Below are 21,800 nucleotides of genomic sequence, written 5' to 3'. Positions count from 1 at the left end.
GGCACAAACAGTCCTCTTGTGTGTAGTATTAGGGAGAAAATAAGGTTTTCTCCCTTGTCAATGCTACCTTGAAATTAAACCATTTTGAGCTTTCTTGGCTCACCTGCTATCAACTTTGCCTCTGAAGGAAAGCTGCTCAAGAAATGTTGAGAAAAGTGATGGATGTCAATGATGGATTCAGGCAGTGTGCTGGTACAATATTTCCACAATCTGGCTATGGTAATTACCACAATACCATTAGAAAGTTTCATGAACAAGCCTGACTGCTTTATTTTCTACAATATAATAAGGTGTAATCATGCCAGATACCTTCTGCCAAATCTAAGAGGTCTATATTTTTAGTGCGAGAAACCTGGTTGCATTTAAGTCTCTTCAACCATTTTGTCTTTACACAATACAGTGTAACAAAAGCAGAATAAATCCTGGAACCAGCACTTTGAAGTAGCACACTGCTCCCTTCACTTCTCTCCCTTTACATCCTACCGTACCAGTAATCCTCAGTGCTTCCACCCCTGGCGTATATAGGTCCCTCCATCTCTCTTGCTCCTGGGAAGACATTCTCATGTTGTATGATTATAGTTTTGATGAGCTCATTAACGTGAGCTTGGCAAGAGACCTGATCATGGCCTTCAGGCACGGACATCAGAGTGGGTCCAAAGCAGATGGCTAAATTATAGGGGTCCATCATGTTCTCTTCACTGAACTGAGATAAACTGTAGGGGGAAAAAGAGAACAGAGTGACAATAGAGAACAGTATCGCAAACTCCCAGATCTAGAGTAATTTTCTATAATGGAAAGCTGATTTAAAATAGCAAGAGTGTCTTGAGACTACTTAACTAAAGTTATGCTTAAAATCGACTACATACAGAAGATGAGAGAGAGCTTTTCTGCATTTGATACCTTATAACACATTTAATTTTCTTTGTAAGGATGATGTTTCTGTAGCAGAAGATGTTTAGAACATACTGGATAGCACATGGATTTATTTAATTAATAGCAGGAACAATTTTCATTTTATGTTCAATTAACACAGAGAACATTTGTTAAACGTGTGTCCGTGCATCTCTGTGTAATGAGGGATGGAAGACTCACCATCTAGCTTCATTTTAGTGCAGACTGCACATTATTGCCAGCATTTTTTTGGCATTTGTTCCATGCCCCCTGCCTAGAGAACAGCTGCATCAGCCACACCTCATGAACAGCCAAGAAGCAGATGAAAGTGTGACTGAATATGATGCTGCATGGTTCACAGCACAACACTGTAAGGATTCTAACACACCCCTTTGATTCTCCCCCCTATTTGCATCCATTTTTCACAGCCAAAATATCTTTCTTTTTCAAAGAGAACACTAAAAGCTTCATGTCAATGCTCGACATGGAATGTCAATTATAGGCATTTGAAGCATTAGTCAGTCTGACACAATGAACATTTCTGAAGGTAAACAAAAAGAACAGCTTTGCTTTAAAGGGTGCGAAAGCTTACTCCTACATCCTCCATACTCCACTACTGTCATTTATAAAATAATGTTTTCAACTGCCCAGAACGCAATTCAGTTGCTGATATTTCACCTTTCAAACTCCAAAGAACAAAGGGAGGTGCACTCTTACCTCACACTTAGGCAGCAATCTTTGAATCTTACTTGAAAGCATTTCATAACCTTTCAATAAGAACTGGGTTTGACAGCCCAGGACTTAGCCAAGAAAAATGTATTCAATGTAAAAAGTAATTTTACTTGATTAATTTGTCATATTTTAAACTGTAACTCTCCCTGCAACACATGCAGAGGAAGCATGCCAGAAATTCACTACATTACTATTTATTTATCCTTAAGAATAGAATAAACTTGGCTAGCTAACAAAATTCACTATCTAGCACTTGACCTTCAGCTTCTCCCGTGCATATGTAACATTGGATAACATTCAAGCTACTTCACTCCATGTTCTTTAATTAGAATATTTGCAGAATATTTGAAAGGTAGAATGAAATAGTTCTTTTGGAAGAACAAAATGATTCTGCCTTCTGAAATTTAGGGGATGGACTTTGACTTGGGCCTTTTTCATGGTGATCCAATCCCTAGGAAATATACTGTCCCAACAATTGTAGGTCCCCCCCCCCAAATTTCTATCTTTTGATAAAGTTACAAAGATATACATTTTAGTGCAGCATTGAAAGCTTAAGCCCTTGCTACATGGCTCATTAACTCTATCTTTTTTAATCTTGTGGGTTAGCTGCATCTCTGGAGCAGGGTAAACATTAAGATTTAATAAACGGTATAAACATTAGAGGATATACAGTATCTAAAAGAGAAATCCCTTAGCTGTACCCCTGGATTATATACCAGCAGCCACCTGTCTTGTGTTTAAGAAAATATCTTTCCCAGCAGTCTGCTTAGGGGTATTTATTTGCTTAAAGATGAAACATCCTTTGAGTTGAGATCTCCTCCTGATGATTTTATAAATATATGCATTTTGTTTCTTGGCAACAAAAAAGAAATGGTTTGTCTCTGCCTATTTTGAAGATATTTGGTACTTTCTAATCTTGTATTTCCTAATGGTCTCCTATTCAAGGAATCCCATTTCTTTATTTCTTCAAAACTAATCAAGATCAGTTAGATGCTGCCATTTATCTAGGCACTGATTTATTTGTTTATTTACACAAATTACTCCAGTAAAAGCACCTAGCATTAGCTGTCTAGAAGTAACATAAATTCTCCAATTACAGCCCTAAAAATGAATAAATCACTTTATTAAAGACATCTTTTTGGATTTTCTCCCCTCTGTCCTTTTTAGCATGAATTACATGCTCCTAAACCATGCCATAACATGTATTGTCAACATCAACACCCCCAAAATTTGTACCAGAGCACACATGATAGGAAAGACAGTGACAGTTTGTGAATAGCCTAATTGGAGAAAGAGTACAGAAATACCCTTTATGAAAACTTTTTCATAGATAGAGATCATTTTAGTATCTATAGTAGAATGAGGAAGGTGCTCATGATATTGTAAGCACAAATTCCAATATTATGCCACATTTAAATATTCATAAAAAGGCTGCTTAAATGTACAGAAGTATCTCCGTGTAGGCAAGACACATGAAACCAAGCATACAATGTTTCAAATGCAAAATACTGCCCACAAACTGCAGAATTGTGCACATTCCCCACATATCTGGCAGAAAACTGGTTAATGGATACATACATTAAAATGTCAGTCTGCCTTTTTCTCTCTTGGCTGTAAAAGCAAAACTGAAATCACATGCATCTGGCTAGTGAAATCTCAGGAAATAAAAGGGTAACATCTTAAAGCAAGTCAAACATGGGTGTGTATTTGTACTGTCTGCAAAATTATTTTCCCCTGTTCCTAGTATACTTGCTGCAACATCAGCAAATTTACCTTTGTAATTTAAGCAGGATACAAAATTCTGATGCAACTTCTGTGAATGGTTTAAAACACACAACAGCGGAATGGGCATTACACTTTCCTATATATTGCACTTTCTAATATTCATATTGTTCAGTTCCTAAGGTCAATTAAATGGGAATCTTTGGAATTCAACAAAATAATTCTAAAGGACCATGTTTATGATAGTTAACTTTGCAGATTATCTTGCAGCCCTATAAAAAAGAATTTTAATCCATGCGAAGTTCCAGTAGAACTAGCTATAGCTGAAACTTAGAAAAAATCCTTAATGTGAAGAATTTGTATTTGTATTTATTGTATTTATTTGTCTTGTATGCCCCCCACTCCCGAAGGACTCCGGGCGGCTCACAATAGACAAGGGAAGGGGAAAACTAGACAAAGATAACACTTTAAAAACAAAAACCGCAACATTCACAATTTCCGTGGGGCTGGATGTTTCACAAGCCCCCCGGCCTGTTGGAGCAGCAGGACTTGGTGGCTTTGCGGAAGGCCGGGAGGGTAGTAAGGGTCCGGATCTCGACGGGGAGATCATTCCAGAGGGCTGGAGCTGCAACAGAGAAGGCTCTCCCCCGGGGGGTCGCCAGCCGATATTGGCTGGCGGATGGAATCCGGAGGAGACCTAACCTGTGAGATCTAATCGGTCTATGGGAGGTAATCGGCAGGAGGCGGTCTCTCAGGTACCCAGGTCCGATGCCATGTAGGGCTTTATAGGTAGCGACCAGCACCTTGAAGCGGATTCGGAGACTAATGGGTAGCCAGTGCAGCTCGCAGAGGATAGGTGTGACGTGAGTGTACCTGGGTGCACCCACAATCGCTCGCGCGGCTGTGTTCTGGACTAACTGAAGTCTTCGAACACTCTTCAAGAGCAGCCCCATGTAGAGCGCATTACAATAATCCAGTCTTGAGGTCACAAGGGCGTGAGTGACTGTCTGAAGGGCCTCCCGATCCAGTTGGGTCGCAATTGGTGCACCAGGCGAACCTGGGCAAAGGTCCCCCTGGTCACAGCCGACAAATGGTGTTCTAAAGTCAGCTGGGGATCCAGGAGGACTCCCAAATTGCGAACCCTCTCTGAGGGGCGTATAATTTCACCCCCCAGCCTGAGAGATGGAATAATTGGCCAATCTTTGGGAGGGAACATCAAAAGCCACTCGGTCTTGTCTGGATTGAGTGCCAACTTGTTTGCTCCCATCCAGACCCTAACAGCCTCCAGGCACTGGCACATCACTTCTACTGCTTCGCTGAGTTGGCACGGGGCAGACAGATACAACGGCGTATCGTCTGCGTATTGGTGGTACTTAATCCCGTGCTGGCGTATGATCTCACCCAGTGGCTTCACGTAGATGTTAAATAGGAGGGGGGACAGGACTGAACCCTGCGGCACCCCGTAGTTGAGGGGCCTTGGGGTCGATCTCTGCCCTCCGACCAACACCGACTGCGACCTGTCCAAGAGGTAGGAGGAGAACCACCGAAGGACGGTGCCTCCCACTCCCACCTCTCGCAACCGTCGCAGAAGGATACCATGGTCGATGGTATCGAAGGCCGCTGAGAGGTCAAGGAGGCACAAGGATAGAGGGGTGACCCCTATCCCTGGCCCGCCAGAGATCATCGATCAGCGCGACCAAAGCAGTTTCCGTGCTGTAGCCAGGCCTGAAGCCCGACTGAAAGGAGTCTAGGTAATCGGCTTCATCCAAGGACCGTCGGAGTTGAGAGGCCACCACTTTCTCAACAACCTTCCCATCAAAGGGAAGGTTGGAGACTGGACGATAGTTGCTCAGAATGGCTGGGTCCAGAGACGGTTTCTTCAGGAGGGGTCTCACCACCGCATCCTTTAGGAGGGGTGGGAAGATTCCCTCCTGGAGAGAGGTGTTAACTATCGTCCGGATCCAGCCGCGTGTCACCTCCCTGCTGGTCGAGACCAGCCAGGAGAGACACGGGTCCAGTATAGAGGTGGAGGCACTCACCGCTCCCATGGCCTTGTCCACTTCCTCAGGAGAAGCACGTTGAAACTCAATCCATAAAGTATGCTCAAGACCTTCCCCCGGTACCTCGGCTGGTATCGTGCAATTGGAGTACAGCTCTGTCCGAATCCGAGCGACTTTATCCATTAAATACTGAACAAATTCCTCAGCTCTTCCTTGTAAAGGGTCATCCGCATCCCTCCCTTTCAAGAGGGAGCGGGTTATTCTAAACAAGGCGGCTGGGAGCAATTCAGCGGATGCAATAAGGGCGGCAAAATGCGAACATTTCGCCGCCCGTATTGCCATGAGATAGGCTCTGATAAAGGCTCTCATCAGTGCTCGGTCTGACTCAGATTTACTGGCCCTCCAGCGGCGCTCTAGGCATCTCTTTTGGCGCTTCATCTCCCGGAGTTCCTCGGTAAACCAAGGGGCCCTCCTGGATCCGCTGCCTCGGAGAGGTCGCAAAGGCGCAATCCGGTTTAGAGCCCCTGCTGCCGCTGTATTCCAAGCAGCGACTAAGGACTCCACCGGATTGTGGACGATAGTGTCAGGTATTTCTCCAAGCGCCATCTGAAATCTCATAGGGTCCATCAGGCGCCTGGGGCGGAACCACCTAATCGGTTCCCCCTCCCTACAGTGGGGGATTGGTTTCCGAAAGTCAAGCCTCAGTAGGAAGTGATCAGACCATGACAAGGGCAAGGTTTTAATGCCCTTCAACTCTAGATCACATCTCCACTGCTCCGAAAGAAATACGAGGTCAAGCGTGTGACCAGCTAAATGAGTCGAACCCCGAATTACTTGGGTCAAGTCCATGGCTGTCATGGAAGCCATGAACTCCTGCGCCCCGTCAGAGCGTTCACCAAGTGTAGGCAGGTTGAAATCCCCCAGAACCATAAGCCTGGGGAACTCTACCACCAACTCGGCTACTGACTCGAGGAGCGAGGGGAGGGCTGTTGCAACGCTGTTGGGAGGTAGGTACATTAGCAACAAACCCACTTGACCACCAAGGTCCAACTTCATCAACAGGGACTCACACCCGACAAACTCCGGAGCAGGGATCCTACGAGGAACTAAAGACCTTCGGACGATGACAGCCACTCCCCCACCCCTTCCCTTGGGTCGCGGCTACTGAAGCATCTGAAATCCTTCTGGGCACATTTCAGTGAGGGGGACTCCTCCCTCCGGGCCCAGCCAAGTTTCAGTAATACATGCCAGGTCTGCCCCTCATCCAAAATTAGGTCCCAGACAAGGGGAGCTTTGTGAACCACAGACCTGGCATTTAGCAACAACAGCCTGAGACCAGGGCCCTGACAGTTCTCGCCACCTGGCCCTGGAGTGGAACTAACAGGGCCGGAAGGAGGAATCTCTGTGATGTAGCAAACCATCCTTCCCCGGTAATGGCTAGCCCTGAAGTTCCCGTCGTACCTGCCCCTCCCCATATTGACCGTAATGCTCCGGCCCACCCCCGCAACCGTAGACCCCATAGCCCCTCCCACAGTCTCCGCACCATCCAGCAGGCGATTTTTATCACTCATTCTGGGATGGGAGGTAGGCCTGGGAGAAGAAGAAGAAATGATAATAAAAACATCAGCAGGAAGTTGAGTGAATTCCTTTTCAATGAAGATCTTCAAACTGAGGAAGAATAACTTTCTGTTAGAGATGCTTTAGCTATGAACTTCATGCAAGATATAGGTGGGAGATCAGATAGCCCCCAAAGTGTCTTTCAACTTTAAGATTCTAATATTTTCCTCCAGAATACCAATGTAATAGCTACAGTAGTCAATTACTTGGAACACTTACTGGCTGAGGAATGCAAAGAGGTATCTCATTACAATCAATGTGGTTTTAGGCAATGTAAGCAGGACTTTTCGGATGTGCAGAGCTCTCTCTTGCAGGTTGTCCATTGCTAAAGAAAAAGAGAAGAGTTACATAAAATAACAGAATAATAGACCATATGATAAAACCAGATAACTTGGTCACACTTTAGTTCTGGTTGACATTTTCACAGGTATAAGAATAATCTGATATTTAAACATTTTTATGTTTGAACGTGTGCAAATCTTATTTTATTACATGCAGAGGCATTGAGAATTCACTGCATAGCAGAAGTGTTATGGATATGGGTGGAGTTTTTTTGCATGTTAGCAATGTGATTATGAAGGTGTAAAAAAAAAAACTTTCCCCAGATAATCCATTTCATCCAAGGTCCTCTTCAACTGCCATTCCATCACCTAAGAATGGGAGATTGGAAATTGGACGAAAATTGTCCAGGCAGGTGGGATCCAATGATTTTTTTTTAAAAGGAGGGCATGAACCAGGGCTTGCTTAAAAGCATCCTAAAATGTTCCCAACTCTACTAATGCATTAATCACTGTCTGGACCCATCCACTAGTCACTATCCTGGAAGCTTTCACCATCCAGGAGGGACAAGGATCTAACTGACAGCATCAAGGGCCCTGTCCACTTCATCAGGGCCAATCGGATCAAACTGTTCCCAGATAACAGGGCAAGACCTCTCCCTGGGCATTTCACACGCATAGGGTCCAATGAATGGAGCGACTTTGTCTATGAGGTGCTGAACTCTGCCTGGCCAGACCCTAACTTTAAAGGGAATTCAACAAATTTAACTGGTGCAAGGCAGAATGTGGTTGCCCCAATGATACTGTTGAGATTGATTAACGGGATTTACACAATACCAACTGCACCCAGCCCACTTTAATGTGACAATTTAAATTTTAAAACTAAACTTTGGAACCAGGTTATATGATGTAATCCCTACCTCCTTATCAGCCTACCTGTAGTTTAAGGAGATCAACCAAAAATTCCTGTTGCATATCTGCTTGCCGAAAGCAATTAGAATTATAGGCACAAGGAAAGAACTTTTGCAATGGCTCCTACATTATAAGAATGCATTGCCAGGAATGCCTGACATATGCTTTTTGAAAAACATCAAAGAACCATTTGTTTTTGGTGGCTTTTCTTGAATTTTCATTGGATTGCCCAATGCATTATATGATTTTTGATGGAATTTGGGGAGTGGGGATATTTTTGTTCTACTCAGCACCATTATTTTCATTGCTATTTAACTCTGCAGTATCTTTTATTTATTTTGGAGAGTTACATGCTTCTGCTCTTACCCTTAATGGTAGTCTAAAAGTATTTTTAAAATAGAAAAATAAATCTAAAATGCAGAATATGGTTGAACGATATCATCTGAATGTAACCCCTCCTTCACTCCTTCCCTTATGGGCAGCTGTCCTCCTTCACCAGGCTTCACACCCAAGCAGAATGCTTATTTTTACATTTGTTTATTATTAATTTTAGGGAACAAGCTGCAATGTCTCATGTGGTCATCGCAAGAATAACTTTTACTTCCAAAAATGTTTTGGGACTCTGTATATGCTGTAGAAGTAGGTTTTTTAAAGGAAAAGCTGATTAAGGATTACAGCCTATTACTTTCTATGCAAATATGTCAACCAGAACAGGAGATGGGGAAGACAGAGATAAAAATGAACCACTAGTCCCAATTTGCTGTTAATGAGGCAATGCAATCAGAGGTGGTATTCAGTCGGTTTGGAGCGGTTTAGTCGAACTAGTAGCTCTGACAATCAGATGGCCCCGCCCACCCACCCATGCCCTATCCTGCCCTTTATTTCCTGCTTTCTCATCTCAATCTCAAGGCACAGCTGATTCCCCCTCCCTTGCTGTTCTACTTACTATTGCTGACTTTGAAGGTAAGCAGCTGAGCTTCTAAATGCTCCATTTTCAGCGCAAGAACTTTAGCACGCATTAAACCAGCAGCATCCCACCACTGAAGCAATCACTTTTAAATTCTTACCATGCAGAATGTTAAAAGTTGCTTAAAGTATGAAATGCTACATAATTTAAAACCAAAGAACTCTCTTCAATATTACGCCCAATTTTTATATCAAAAAGGCTCTCTTGAAAATTTGCTTGGCCCTCTTTAAGGTACTATAATGAGATAAGAAAATAATCTTGAGAAACAGGAAGAGCCGCAATCCAGAAAACAGTCAGAAGAGAAATCTGAATCCAAAATAGGAAGGTAATTTAAGGAAGTCTCTCTGACTCAACCCTCCTCACACTTTGTCCTTATTCAGTGACTACAATTCATTTGTTAAATCAGAAACAAAATGGTTGCTAACAAATATAAGAGGAGGAGTTGGAGGCAGGGAGAGAGGGAGGAGAGGGAGATTCTGCCAAGAACACAGACTATTGCCATTTTTTAGGTAAAGTTCTCATAAAAGCTACATCAGTGTTAGTCTCCTTCTGGCATGCCCTGTTGTTAGGGGCACTCATTTGGATGTTAAATGTATATGTTGGTCAGAAAAGGATTTTTTTAAAAATACTGCATTTGCAAATGGTCAGTAAAGGAAGCCATTAAACAGTGAGTGATTATAGTTGTCTTGAAAATAAAGACAGAAAGAGGAGAGGCACTTTCAGATTTGCAAGATTCTGATACAATAATGAAAGTAATATTATAACTTTGAACTCCTGCCCTGGACTACATTGGAGGGCTGGCAGTTGCCATTTTCTCTTTAGCCAATTTCATCAATTCATTTAAAGCCAACTATAAAAATTAGCCACAGTTGGTGCTACATCATCTTACACTACACTATCAGTCTGTTTCTAGACTGATTTTAAAGGACTATGATCAAATTGGTAGATATGAACATCTTTGGATTAGTATTTTGACAGAAAGTTTTGAGAATCTGCAATCTTTTTGTGAAATCAAGAGACTATTATTAATAAATCACCTTCATCTATACAGATGAATATGGATATGGAAAAATATTCAAATCTACAATTTCATTTGAATTACAGTTAAAATGCATTAATATTATTCTCATGTGGGACAAAATACATGTCTATGCTTTATGTTCTGCTTTTATGTATTATAATCTCCCTCACTGCTTTATTGATTGTTTGTTTTATTTTTTATTTTTTAAAAAGGCATACTGAGATAGGAGAAAGCATTCTGGAATGTAAGGAGTGGAGGCAAAGAACAACCTCATAATTTTGCTTTTGATAATTGGACATTTTTCTCTCCAAATTTCAGAATGGAAATACTGAGAATTATAGTTTTAGAATGCTTTGTGTGTGAAAATGTACAGAACGTTTAATTATATTCTGGCTTAAGAGAACAGGACATGAAAATCTGAAGCTGGTCAAGTGTGGAAGTACTGAATACTATCCATTGTAGCAATTACATCAGATAGTCTATTACACTTAGTTTCTTAAGGTGGGTGTTTCAAAAGAAATCTTTAGCTTAATATTCCACAGGCAGATTAGCATTCCTGAATGATGACAGAAAGAGCTATGTCTACAGCGATATAATGGGAAAAAAGTGGGCAGCACAAAGCCTTGGCTCTGGAAATTCAGAATTATTTGGCAGCAAGCTGCTCTTTTCATCTAACAGAGTTAAACTGTATAGACTCATTTGTTGTGAAAATGAAACTGCAGATCTTTTTAAGAGGAGCTCTCCTATATCTTACTTCAAAGACTTTTTCCAGCATGGTCCTTCTTATGCTCTGACAATGAATTCATTGTTTGTTATAGAAGTGAGTCAGCACCAAGACCTTCACTGTAAACCTATCAGTCCCAGGGAAAGTATTAATACCCTTGAAATGATGAGGTGTAAGATATTATCTTAATTTGTTTCCTACATGCTGCAAAAAAATACTATGAGGATTGTCTAATATCTTTAAGGAATATGCTGACCAACAGACAGCTGTTAGCTGTCTTTCTGTTTCTTAAATAAATAATTAAGTAAAGGATGAAATCCATATTGATCCTACATTCCTTCAAATGATAAAGACAAAAAAAGGCTCCTTTTAAAGTAAAAATGTTCTGCATTGGATTATTTTTAGTTTACTAATTTACATAGGCCGTCACTTTTCTTTAGCATAATCAAATGAAATGACATTGGGAAGGATAAACTAATAATATAGTGGGATCAAACCCTCTAATAGGCAAATGTTTCAACATTTTTTAAAAAAGCCTTTGTTTAAAAAGAGAGACAGATATTTATGTCTTAAAATCTATTGCCTTACTCTTATTCTGTCAGCATTAGCCTTAAAAGCTATAATGATCACATTAGAGTCTACTGGGGCAGCACACAGAATCACCCTTTTAATCAGTTAATCAAAATGGAAGTCCCAGATTAACAGCAATGTGTGGTGGGATTCAGATGAACATTGAGAGAAATATGAATTGTTCCACTAGCTTACGACCCAGTGGGAGGCAAACAGTAATCTTTTATTCTGATTTTGTAGATTTACTATCTCAGAAGCAAACTGACATGTTTCAGATCTCTTAGTCTCCTGTGAGATACTGTCAGGATTAAGGAATGTTCTGAGAAGCCAGTGGTATGGTTTCTAAAAGATAGCATTAAGTCCAAAAAATACCAGATTGAAGGAAAGATCCTCAGCAGAGATGAATAGGATGGTAACATACCACAGAGTAGAGATTAGGTATAATCACTATTTCATGAGAAAATGAGCAGGGGAAGAAAATAATTTCTACTTCAAATATTCAAAGTTCTTAATTTGTTTGCCTCTATTTATAGGTCAGTATTAATATACACAGACACACATATACATTATTTCCTTGCAATGTTGCTAACTGGCTTGTGCATTTTTGTGCTACTTACTGACACAGGCAATCAGGTCATGAAAGATTTCCTTGGGGAAGAGGGGATGTTCTAGCCCACGAAAATAGAGCTTTAGGACACCCGCTATTGAATCCATATCATGGTCATTTTGGTCTCCAGCCAGTGGATCCTCCCCTGGTTACCACAAAACAAAGACAATAACAACAGAGTAAATAGGGTATTTGCACATTTAAAAAAACAAACAAACTGCAAGACATGGGAGGAAGGAAAATTAAATAAGATTTTGTTTTGAAAATGAAAACAGACTTTTGACTCAAAAATAAATCTAGTTAAAAAATTAATTCCCATTCTTAAAAGTGGCATCCAGCATAAGGCTATCACTACTGTAGCACTATTATTATCCTTCTCATTTTCTCTACTACCCTCTATCATAATCATTACTATGATTATTACCCTATTGCTTTGCTTATACACTGAGAGCTTCTGCACTGTAGAAAAATTCCTTGTATGTCTAATCACACTTCGCCAAAAAAAGCTTTTCTATTCTATGCTATTCTGTTCTGTCCTGACCTGTCCTATTCTATTCTCTTAGCAACATAGTTCAAGCTAGTAGATGTTATGGAGCTACAATACAGGCAATTCACACTGTGATTAAGGGGATACATACTGCAATAGAAAGGCTGATTTGGTGCAAAGGGGTTTAAAATGGAACATGTGAAAGTTCTATTTTGGGATGCTCTGGTTTCAGAATGTTTGCAAAAATGTCAAATGAACAATGTCAATAACCAGTCATGCCTGAAAAGCAGGAGCACATACTTCTTTGACATATTGGAATCCATCTATTGCTATCATGAGAGCTAAAGAAAGAATTGCTGTTAAAACCTCACTATTGGAAATAATTAATTTTCTTAATGTAACTGAAACCATTGCAACTCAGCTCTATCATAATAGTTCACAGGATAATTAATTAGAGAATTTTCCTCAATATTCTCATCAAGAGCCTTTTGATAGAACAAGAAATGTTATCAGCATTTACTGTTTTAGTACAGCATGTGCTTTGACAAGACCATGAGAAATGGATGTAGAAAAGTTAGTGTTTTGTACTGTACTGACATCAAAGAAAGGTGATCTGGAATTTAGAGTAATCCTTCACTGAAAGATCAGACAGAAGAAGAATTGCTTCCATGACTGCATTGTCGGTAAATATATGATAGGTCTTCCATTTTAAAAGTAAACAATTTACCTTTCTTTTAGTTAAATATAATATTTACATAAAAATGCTAGAACGATTTGATGTGTCTCTTAGAATCTTGAGAACCTATATATACACTTTCAGCTCTTGCTGAACTCAATGGTTCTTTTCCTTGGGTATGTTGATTAGGGATGTTAAGGGTGTAAGGTACCAACATCCCTTGTTCTCTAAAGTTCAGTATTTATTCTTTGCATACATTTTACCTTCTGTCTCACAGACAAAAATGCTCCATCTTTCCATGACAATATTTATTAAGGAAAATCTCAAATTCAATTAATTAAATTATTTATATATCATCCAATTTACAAAATAAGCAGCATACAAATGATTAAAAACAAAATAAGGTAAACAATATTTATAAAAGAGCCACAACATCATAGTGTAAATCAATATGAACAGAGACCAAAAGCACAGATTATTCAAAATCCTAAACCGTTTTTTTCAAACAGCTTCATTCATAATTCTCCTCTCCTGAAACCATTTGTGTTTAAAGAAAAGCACAACCATGTACTGAATGGTTTTCTTTTCAATGTAGGATGCAATATGAGAATTTTCTATGAGAGTTTTTGGGGATAAAATATGTGAGGAAACCTATGTCAGATTTGAAGAGTTCTCCCTTCAACCACTTCCATTGAACTTTCCCCTCATGAACTTCCTGCTGTCACTATCCCATTTACTTATGAAATTGTCATAACTTAAAACAATTTAAAATAATTTATAAGGCCTTTTAGAAATTCCATACACCTTCAGTCTGAAATGTTTACACAGTGAGGTGACAAGAAGCAGAAACCTAAGAGATTTAGATGCCAAAGATTATTGAGCATTGGGGAGTGCAAGAGACAAGGATATGGAGAACATACTCATTACAGCAGCATGAGAACCATGGAAAAAAAGATCTTGTCCTCATTTGCAACTTAGCATCTCTTAAATCCTGAAGCACAAAAGCAAATGCAGAGGCAATCATAACTGCTCTTACCTCTCTCAAATGCATTTTTTATATCATTCACTTCAACCTGAGATCCAGATACCCTGAATATTCCTTCATGCTGAAGTCCTGGGAAAAAAATAGGAACAATCCATGAAAACTGAAGGAACTACACAAATGATACCCTTCCATCTTTTTTTGGTAGAGGAAGCTATGACACATTCACCAATTACAGCATTCAATGATTTTGTACTTTAAATAAATTGAAACAAAATGTCTTCCAGAATAGATTTAGAGAATTGTTACACATCTGTTGTACACAAATGCTACATATATGTGTATGTGTATATTTGCATATATGTATGTTGGTATGTGAACACAATCACACACTAAATACATACATATATACTGAATAATTTTTAATCACTTCCAAACTTGAAACAATTGACATCTTTTTACATCAACTAAACCATAGTGAGTAATAAATCCAGTCCAAAAACATTCCTAGGATCTTATAATTCCTATCCCTGTTTTAGACAGCATGGGTCCTCAACATCTATGGAGGGTCTCCATCAAGCATGTCAAGGTTTGTCCCGAAAGTGCTTTTTCAAATAGCAACTGGATTTTGTTTTTCCTTGAAGATGTTTTGCTTCTTGTCCAAGAAACTTCTTCTGTTCTTACTGAATGGTAGAAAATGGAAAGATTTACATTCCTTGCAGTCATCTAGTCATTAGCACTCTTTCTGAAAGTCATTGAGGCCACTTGGAGGTTTATCTGTGCCTCACCTGAATAGTGCAAATGGGTGTGGAACATTCTTGGAACTGCTGAAAGGACTCTGTGGTAAACAGGAGATAGGCAGGGTCATATCCCTCACCTTCTGTTGAGAGAGGGCTGTTCAATCTTAGTGTAAATGGCCTCTTTGACCATCTTTCAAACCAGAACTCTCTGTCCAGAATATGGACTTTGCTATCTCCAAAAGAGTGAGCTTTGTCTTTCAAATCCTATCCTGATGAGTTTGTTCTCCTCTGTTGTGCCATATGTTTGGTGGTTGTTTTGTTTCTCCACAGTACAGATCCATACATGTCTCACTGCACAGTACTGCAAAATGTGTGTCCTCAACATGTACCACCTGTCTCTTTATACACATGCCTCAGTTTTTAGATCTGTCAGAGATTGTTATTTGTAACTAATTATGAAGATTTGCACATTACATGTAGATCCAAGATAAATAATTTGGTTTTCTGATTGTGGTGACCTATGTCAAGGCCAAGCCTGTACCAATGTTTATTTGCTTAGAGTGCAATTCATCTAAGGCTTGTGGTTTCTGTGACAATCTAGCCTCCATATAGCTTTTTCTAACAGTTGCTTTTCTTGCTTGCTTTTTCTTTTCCCCCCCATTGATTGAATCCTGTTAGAGATCTATTATTATAAGGTGGGTTTAAAATAAACAATAAATGTTGGTGTTCAGTTGTATATGGGATATTGACCCAAATTGTAGTGCATAGCATGATTAAATCATTATACTAATTACAAAATTGCTTGAATTTAGTACTCAATCCCTGGTGGAGGCTTTCAGGCTAGATTAATCAGGAGACATTTGAAAGTAAATCAGTCAAATCTTCTTTTAGACAGTAGTGTGTGTGTTTGTGTGTGTGTGTGTGTGTGTGTTGGATGTATGCAATCCAATTTCTAGAGATTGAAATACATGGTATATTATTTGGTCTATTATACATGATTTAGATCTAAAATGTTTGATTTTTTTTTAATGAAAGAATCCTTTGATGTAAAATAGAGAACTATTTATAGAATGAATACTCTGGACACAGAAAAATATAAGTCCTTCCATAAAAGGTTTTTCATAATAGAAGTTGTACTTCTTCTATGGATAGAATGGTATGCTTGCATTGGCTTAGAAGGAAATTAGAAGAAAAATCACTACATAAAATGTACAGCTTTGATCTGAGGCCATTTATTTTAACATTGGATTATCTCTGACTTTATTATATTTCTCTTTTCCTCCACTGTTTTTCAATTATGTGAAAGGATACCTTATTTCCTGTGAATTAGTGTTTGTTCCATGCATCATTTAACTTGTGACAGCCTACAGATTTAAACAAACAGTTCTTTATTATGTAGATAAATGCATACTTCCCACTCTGATTGGAGCAAGTATATGCGTGGGTAGTGCCTGATGAAACTTTAAAATTGGAAGGAGTTTCTTATATGTCATTAAGTGACAAAGAGGCATTTCTTTCACAGTAACTTATTACTTCTTGATTATTACAAATTACTTTTGATATAAGAACATTGAAAAAATTTTTGATGCAAAATTGAAATATGTTGGCAAAACACAACATAATCAAGCATGTTTCTTTGAACAGAATAGAACAGAACAGAACAACAGAGTTGGAAGGGATCTTAGAGATCTACTAGTCCAACCGCCTGCTTAGGCAGGAAACCCTATTCTGTTTCAGACAAATAGTTGTCCAATCTCCTCTTAAAAACGTCCTGTGTTGGAGCATTCACAACTTCTGGAAGCAAGTTGTTCTGCTGATTAGTATAGTATAGACTTTATTGTAATTGTACAAAATAATTGTATTAATTGTTCTAACTGTCAAGAAATTTCTTCTTAGTTCTAGATTGCTTCTTTCCTTAATTAGTTTTCATCTATTGCTTCTGCTTTCAGATGTTTTGGAGAATAGCTTGACTCCCTCTTCTTTGTGGCAACCCCTGAGATATTTGAACACTGCTATCAAGTCTCCCCTGGTCCTTCTTTTCATTAAACATACCCAACATACCCAATTCCAGTAACTGTTCTTCATATGTTTTAGTCTCCAGTTCTCTAATCATCTTTGTTGCTTTTCTCTGTACTCTTTCAAGAGTCTCCACATCTTTTTTACATCATGGTGACCAAAACTGGATGCGATGTTCCAAGTGTGGTCTTACTAAGGCATTATAGAATGGTATTATCACTTCCTGTGATCTTGATTCTATTCAGCTGTTAATGCAACCTAAGACTGTTGGCTTTTTTGGCAACTTCAGCACACTGCTGGCTCATATTTAAATGATTGTCCACTAGGACTCCAATGTTTGATTTTTACCATGTTCTTCCACTGTAGGTGGCTAGCAAAACCATAAAAACAAACATTTACTGGTTAATATGCTGCATAGTAGAAAAGTGCAGATAAAAAAAGCCAAGAATAACCATTCTGTCTAATTAGGAGCATTTTTATCAGCCAGTAAAAGCTAAAGAAGGGAAAGGCCCAGGCGTAACCACTGCAAACTGCATTTTTGAGCTGCATTTGGCAGAGATGTTAAGTCAAAAAAATCTTAAAACTTAACAGAGGAAGTCACAAATAAAAAAGTGACAACACTGCACACTGTCTCTGTTTCAGACATTTGTTTATAAATACCTTAAAACTGTGTCACAATCCTCAACAATAAAGTAAAACCCTGTGATTTGGTTTCCTTTTCACACTTACCATGTCTGCTAATGAAACGTATACAGCTTTCTACCACCAAAGGAATTGCATGGCTGGAATCCTGAATGACAGAATATGATGAGAAAGAAAGAGAGAGAGAGAGACAGTGAGAGAGGGGGAGAGACAAAGAATTTCTGAACTTTATATACTTTGAAACAGTCTACCAAGATATATCTATTTCCAAAATATATTATTCAATAAATATACATACTGGGAAGCTGGGAATAGACTATTTATATACGGTCAATGATGTTAATGACTATTAACACCCCAAAGAATAGTTTTATAGGGAAAAAAACCTGCATTATAGGTAAAGGTTCCCTTCTCACATATGTGGTAGTCGTTCCCAACTCTAGGGGGCAGTGCTCATCTCTGTTTCAAAGCCAAAGCTGTCCGAAGACATCTCTGTAGTCATGTGGCTGATATGACTAAATGCCCTAGGCACATGGAACAGTTACCTTTCCACCAAAGGTAATTCCTATTTTTCTACTTGTATGTTTACATGCTTTCAAACTGCTAGGTTGACAAAGCTGGGACAAGTAACAGGAGTTCACTCTGTTAGGTGACGCTAGGGATTCGAACTGCAAAACTGTCGAACTTTCTGATCGACAACCTCAGCGTCTTAGCCACTGAGCCACCGTGTCCCTGTTTAGTGCAATATACTACTAAATAAAATTAAGGCAGAATTTTAAGAATTCTGCCTTAATTTTTTTCCTTAAGAAATTTTTTGTGATGATAACCATTGGGATATTTAAATACATATTATTTCTATTTCAAGATATAGTCAGCTCCTTTAATAGTTAGCTCTTTGCTCATGATCCCAAGATCTTTCAATGTATCATTATACCTTTTGGCTTATAGATCTGGCATCATCAACCAAGGAAAGATATGTCTCAATGCCAGGTTTCTCCCCCCCCCCCCCATTATTTTTAGTCTGCTTAGTCTGATAGAGAATATAGAATCTTCATATTGGAACAGAGCTCTCCTATGTTTTTCTGAAACAGATAGATATTTTGCTATTTTAAAATGAATTGCTAGTACTGTTGTTAGCAAAAAAGACAAATAGGTGCTTATCATTACTTATATTACAGAATAGAAAAATAGAAAATTCTGGACAAATTAAATGAAGATTTCTATATGTTTTACTGTTAAGCTAATAATTAAATTACAACAAACTACAAGTCGAGCCTCAAATCAAAGCTGTTCTTGAAGAAGAAAAAAAGAAACCCCAATTTCTCACTTTACCGTGAACATATGTTATAGCTTCTAGGACTCTATAAAGCATGCCGAGAGGTCTTTTGCAAAGCATGACAGCATGCAGCATTAAAGCTGTTCCTCCTCTGGAAGATCAGCATTGCTGCTTTGAATATTGCTCTTGGTGGTTTGTGTGCGTGCATGTGTGTGTACAGATAACACTTCTGTTGTGACCATCCGTGAAGCAAAGCAGCTGTATATGTGCACACAGGGACAAAGAATCAGAACAGCTTCCTTTAACCCTTCAAACAAGGGATATTTTGCTCTAATAAGCATTGTAAACCAGCTCTTCTGAATGCAATTTTACAGCCTGGTAGCTTTTCCAATAGTATGTTAAAAATATGCATGCCATTAGTCATCACATAGGAACAAAAAGACACTGGAATTTATCTTATGGCCATAGCACATTTTCCTCCCGCCTCCCTACACTCTCACACACACACTCACACGTGTGCACGTGTGCGCGCACACACACACACACACATTCCTACCTAACAAACCAGAAAATAATGCAAGACGTGCTGACAGTAGTGCTGAAACACACAATTACAGTGAAATGGAGCAGTTAAATTGTGAGTCATAAAGGTGAACCAAAGTGGAAAAGAAAAAATCTGCTCAGGTAAGTTCCAGCCATTAGAAGGCAACACCAAGTTAAAAAATTCAAAGTAGGAACAGGTAAGGGACCCATTCACAGACACATTTATTTATTCTGGACAAATAAAAAAAATTCAACTATAGCACTGCAGATAAATGATCAGGGATGAAATTCAACAGGTTCTGGAGAACCAGAAGTGGAAATTTTGAGTAGTCTGGAGAACCGGCTAATACTCCATTCCCACCCCACTCTGTAGATTTTGCAGTATCCTTCCCCTGCCACGCCCACCAAGCCACACCCACAGAACGGTAGTAAAAAAATTGAATTTCACCACTGTAAATGATAGCCTCAAACGAAGTTCAGCAAATTCTAGCCTCAAAATGAATCAACAGATAATTCGCAGGGACCTTTAGTTTGCCTGAGTATTCACCTCCCACCAGGTCCTCTAAGATTCAATGTTATATGCACAGCAACAACTGAACATAGGATGGTCCTTTTCACATACTATGCAATTCAGTTGATATATGACTTCAAACTGGCAATTCACTCTAAATTGTTCCCTAGTCATCCAAAAGGTAAGTGATCTTCATTCAAAAATGCCTGGTCAACAATAAAGCTTGGAGAACAGGAGGAGGCAGAGAAAATGGCACGAAATACAGATTCTGAGCTATTCTCCACCAAGTGATATTGGTGATCCTGATGAAACCTTATCTCAAAACAGGTTTCAATAGTGTTGCTAATAATGTGTGAGATAATTTCTAACATAGGGTAAGCATTGGTTGATTTCTCAGGAATCTAGTATCAGGTTATGCCTCGTCCTCACAAATGTGCTTAGGCAGTATCAGAGGAAGAGGCAAATGTCCCTTTCACCTTCTATGTAGCAGCTTTTTTGTTTATAAATATTAGAGAAGGGATTATTGATCTGCAAACTTCACTGGGTATGTTTGACTTAGCTGCAAGGTATAAATGCTTTAAATAAATGAGCAATATAAAGAATCTTTTGATATATTCTGATAGTACTATATATTCTATTAAATGTTAAAATAAATTTGGTTTTGGTTTTTTTTCTTCATCTTACTCTCCAACTAAGCACTTGTGCATTTATACAATATATGATGATTTTTATATATTTCTCTTTTAAGTTTTGCACATCCATTTTCTTTGTTTTTCTCAAACATTTTCAATGATTATCTTATCTTCTGCTATAAAATCAGAGAAACATAAAGTTGGAAGGTACTATAGAGATAATTTAATTCAGCCGCTATGCAATGTAGGAACAATTACGTTTTTTTGCTTCAAGCACTCTAGTAAAGGAGAATTTGTCATAACATATGGCAGCCTGTTCTACTGTTGATAGCTCAGTCAGCAAACGTCTTATAGTTTTAACTCAATGTTTCTGACCTATCCTCCATGGTAATGGAAAATAAATAATCTTCTGTGTGACAACCCATCAAAATTTGAAGACTGCTTTCATATTTCACCTTAGTTGTCCTTCTTATAAGATCCTTGTTCTTTAACTACTCTGGGTTTGGTTTCCTTCACTATCTTGGTTGTGCTCTGCTGAACTTACTCAAATTGGTCATCATTCTTTTAGAGATGCAATGGCCAGAACCACAGAGAATATTTCATATGGGGTCTGGCCCAGGCAAAGAAGAATTACTAATTAACAGTTGCTTTCCATGTTCTAGACTCTCTGCTCCTTTTAAAGCAGCCCACAAAATATTGCTGCAAAAAAGACCAGTCCAGAAACAACTTACAGCAAAAGCGGACAACTATAGAGTGATTTGATTGTCATTTAAATAAATTTCTTACCTGCTTTCTTATAGTAGAACTGCGTCTGCTGTTGATCCAAGAATTCACATGAACCATTATCAACAGATGAGGGAGAATAGGAAGAGAAAACGAAAACATGTTTCAAATAAATCATTTACAATCAAAGAATCAGTTTATTTGAAATATAAATAGCTCATCAGTGAGTAGCGGTACAGAAGAATCAAAGACAAGAAATATTTCCATTAATTTACTTCCAAGTTTTAAAATCTAATTTAAAATAAAAGTACTATAATAGTCAAACAGGCACAGCAGGGCTTATTGCTATCAGAAGGATATATTTAACCTTTTACTTCCAATCTTATAGAGCATCACTATAAAGGCCCTTCTTTCTGCAATGTCATTTAGAAATTATTTAAAGGCAGCACCATGCTAAGAAAGGCGTGCTCTGCTGGGTAATTTACAGCCACACTGGTCAGGAAAATTCAAATTATTTTCTCTAAAATGAAT

At 38.8% G+C, this 21,800-nt stretch overlaps 1 protein-coding gene across 5 annotated transcripts in view; it reads right to left on the bottom strand.

The window, feature by feature from the left end:
- The window catches only part of SRGAP2 (SLIT-ROBO Rho GTPase activating protein 2), a 205,821-nt gene that overhangs the window by 17,390 nt on the left and 166,631 nt on the right, over window positions 1-21,800 (bottom strand). For 3 of the 5 annotated variants that reach the window (XM_087720076.1, XM_087720077.1, XM_087720080.1), the window contains exons 13-18: window positions 21,333-21,360; window positions 17,672-17,732; window positions 14,241-14,318; window positions 12,052-12,186; window positions 7,182-7,287; window positions 489-713 (exon numbers count right to left, since the gene is read on the bottom strand). In XM_087720076.1, the coding sequence (XP_087576202.1) occupies window positions 489-713; window positions 7,182-7,287; window positions 12,052-12,186; window positions 14,241-14,318; window positions 17,672-17,732; window positions 21,333-21,360 (633 nt within the window). The remainder of the gene's footprint in view (window positions 1-488; window positions 714-7,181; window positions 7,288-12,051; window positions 12,187-14,240; window positions 14,319-17,671; window positions 17,733-21,332; window positions 21,361-21,800) is intronic. The other 2 variants (XM_087720078.1, XM_087720079.1) reach the window with 1 other exon arrangement.

The sequence above is a fragment of the Thamnophis sirtalis genome, unplaced genomic scaffold (assembly GCF_051295495.1).
Source record: "Thamnophis sirtalis isolate CommonGarterSnake01/CBP01778 unplaced genomic scaffold, rThaSir2_p1.2 scaffold_7, whole genome shotgun sequence".
NCBI lineage: Eukaryota > Metazoa > Chordata > Lepidosauria > Squamata > Natricidae > Thamnophis > Thamnophis sirtalis.
This window is presented reverse-complemented; position numbering and strand designations above follow the sequence as displayed.